The sequence below is a fragment of the Poecilia latipinna genome, unplaced genomic scaffold (assembly GCF_001443285.1).
Source record: "Poecilia latipinna isolate Pla-1442-1.1 unplaced genomic scaffold, P_latipinna-1.0 Scaffold2071, whole genome shotgun sequence".
Lineage (NCBI taxonomy): Eukaryota > Metazoa > Chordata > Actinopteri > Cyprinodontiformes > Poeciliidae > Poecilia > Poecilia latipinna.
The window spans coordinates 31575-34146 of record NW_015114687.1 but is presented as its reverse complement, the minus strand read 5'-3'; the positions used below and the strand labels follow the sequence as shown (position 1 = coordinate 34146).

The 2572-nt window shown below is 42.5% G+C and overlaps 1 protein-coding gene across 1 annotated transcript in view; it reads left to right on the top strand.

Annotated features, from left to right (window-relative positions):
- The window catches only part of LOC106936066 (choline transporter-like protein 2), a 23352-nt gene that overhangs the window by 7973 nt on the left and 12807 nt on the right, over positions 1–2572 (top strand). Inside the window, exons 5-12 of the mRNA XM_015016851.1 lie at positions 233–317; positions 406–525; positions 634–694; positions 791–917; positions 1706–1789; positions 2028–2140; positions 2225–2356; positions 2427–2526. Coding sequence (XP_014872337.1) covers positions 233–317; positions 406–525; positions 634–694; positions 791–917; positions 1706–1789; positions 2028–2140; positions 2225–2356; positions 2427–2526 — 822 coding nt within the window. The remainder of the gene's footprint in view (positions 1–232; positions 318–405; positions 526–633; positions 695–790; positions 918–1705; positions 1790–2027; positions 2141–2224; positions 2357–2426; positions 2527–2572) is intronic.

Sequence of the window (2572 nt, the reverse complement as noted above, 5' to 3'; positions counted from 1 at the left end):
GCTCATATTCATTTATAAACGATAACACCAATGTTTTAACACAGGAAGAGTTCAGAAATCAACATTTGGTGTAATAACCTTGAGGTTTTCAATGGGGGTCACTACAGTGGTCTCTTGCTTTTTTTCCAGAGCTGCATTTCATTTTCCTTTCCACTTCATGATTACAAAGTGCTCTGTTTGGGTCTGTCACTAAAAAATTCTTGCTGTGATCTGTACCATTGTCACGTTACAGGAAGAAACCTTTTCTGTTTTACTTCAACATCCTGAAATGTGCCAGCCCCCTGGTGCTCCTGGAGTTCCAGTGTCCCACCCCGCAGGTCAGGAAGTGTGGCTACATCTGGTTGCTGTGGCGTCTTTACAGAACCGATCAGTGGTTCATGCCCGCCTGCTGTTTTCTGTTCCCAGATATGTGTGGAAAAGTGTCCTGACAGGCACTTGAATTTGGTGAAGGCCAAGCTCGGCAGCAACGAAGACCGTGAATACTACTCAAGATTCTGCAAGGAGGGAACTAACTTCACCGCACTGGTACATTTTGAAATAATGAGGTTATTCACATTAAAATGGGTCAGACGTATAGAGTTATGCATTCGGTATGAGGGGATCTTTGACTAAAGCTCTCGTTGCATGACTCAGAGTCCTCCTGAGATCCTGAGGGATGCCCTGTGTCCTGCCATGCTGCTGCCCAGCAAAGCTTGTAAGTGACAAGCTTTCACTTCTTATGATGGCGTCTCTGTTAATTAGTTTCTGCTGCCAAGAGTTTCAAAAAGTGATTATGGGCCTGTCTCCACAGTCACACGGCGCTGCCTGCCTGCCCTGGGAAAGCTGAGTGGCGGGGTGGTGGTTGTAGGCAACGAAACCTCATTTTTAGACGACGAGAACAACAGAGTCAACGCCACAGACCTGCTGGAGGCATCAAAGTGAGTCCGTAATGTATGGAGACACAACATACTGTTATGTTACTTAGTTTTAACATTTATATCAGTATAGCGGTTTATGAAGTGTGCATAGCTATTAGGTGCTGTAGCGATTAATCGAATGATTCGAGTACCTCGGTTATTAAAAGTCGTCGAGGAAAATTTAAAGCTTCATGAAATTACGTTTTATTATTTGGCGTACCGCGTTGCGGTCGGATCGTTATTTGTGTTGGGCCCTAATAGTTAAAGTTTGTCTCGGGAAAACATTTTATTCACTCCATCCAACCACGCCAACCTTTGAGAAGCATTTTATGTTCACCAGCCTACTGTGACTAATAGATCACTTTTCTACCGAAAACAGACAGCTTCATTTGTTTCATTACTAAATTGTGTTCTTTGACTATTGTTTTAGCAGGTAAAGATTTTTTTTTTTAAATAAATAGTTTTGCAATTTTAATTAATGGAAAAAATTGGACAGTTGGACATTTTTGGCAGCTGTAGCAAAATGTTCAGACAGAAATCAAACCCTTCTTATAATCGCTAAACAGTTTTTTCCATCATTGTTGTTTTGTTCAGACATTGAACTGAGATATATTGCTCTTAAGAGATATAAAATGAAAAATATTAAACTAAGCACACGCTGCTTTTAATATAATTTGTTTGCTTGATAAAGGAGTTTATTGTAATAGCTTCATTAATTTTCTTGCTGAGTTGAATGACTCCATCTAGACTATTTACTGTTTAATCAGTGGAGTATAATGATCCATTCATCTGATGTTTTCTCTTGAAAGGAAGTCGAACGTTGTTGTGGAAGCTCGTCAGGTGGCCATGAGAATCTTTGAAGACTACACTCAGTCCTGGCACTGGATACTACTGTGAGTTTACTTACCTGTACTGGTCAAATAAAAGGTTAAGTGTTGTATGTTAAAGCTCTGAAGAAGCTTTCAATTTTCTCAAGTGATTCAGTTCACACTGAACCGAGACGTTCAGATTGCTTTAGTTCAGATTCACTGATGTGGTTTCTGAGAGGCATCGACCATTTACACTGACGCCTGATTGGTTGATGGTATTCCAGTTAATAACGTAACTCGTCCATCTGTTCTCGCTCTGCAGCGGTCTGGTGATCGCCATGGTCGTCAGCTTGATTTTCGTCGTCCTGCTGCGATTCTTGGCCGCCTTCATGGTCTGGGTCATAATCATTTTGGTCATTCTTGTCATCGGATACGGTAAATCCTGCTAGCTCCAAATGCTAAAATTAAAGGTCGTCTTTAAAGCCAATTGATGTTACTGACAAGCTTGGTTGTTTTTAGGGATTTTCCACTGCTACATGGAGTACGCCGCCCTGAAGGGAGAACCGGGCGCAGACGTCACCATCCGTGACCTGGGCCTGCAGACGGACTTCTCCGTCTACCTGCAGATCCGGCAGACGTGGCTGGCCTTCAGTAAGACATTTTCACCCTGATTTATCCCTTTCAATTAACCGGCCATTCTTAATTTTAATTTTCTTCGCAGTGATCATCCTGGCGATTGTCGAGTTCATCGTCATCCTGCTGCTCATCTTCCTCAGGAAAAGAATCCTGATCGCCATCGCTCTCATCAAAGAGGCCAGCAGGTCCGTACATGTCGGATGTGGCACATTTTCATCCGGATGTGTCGCG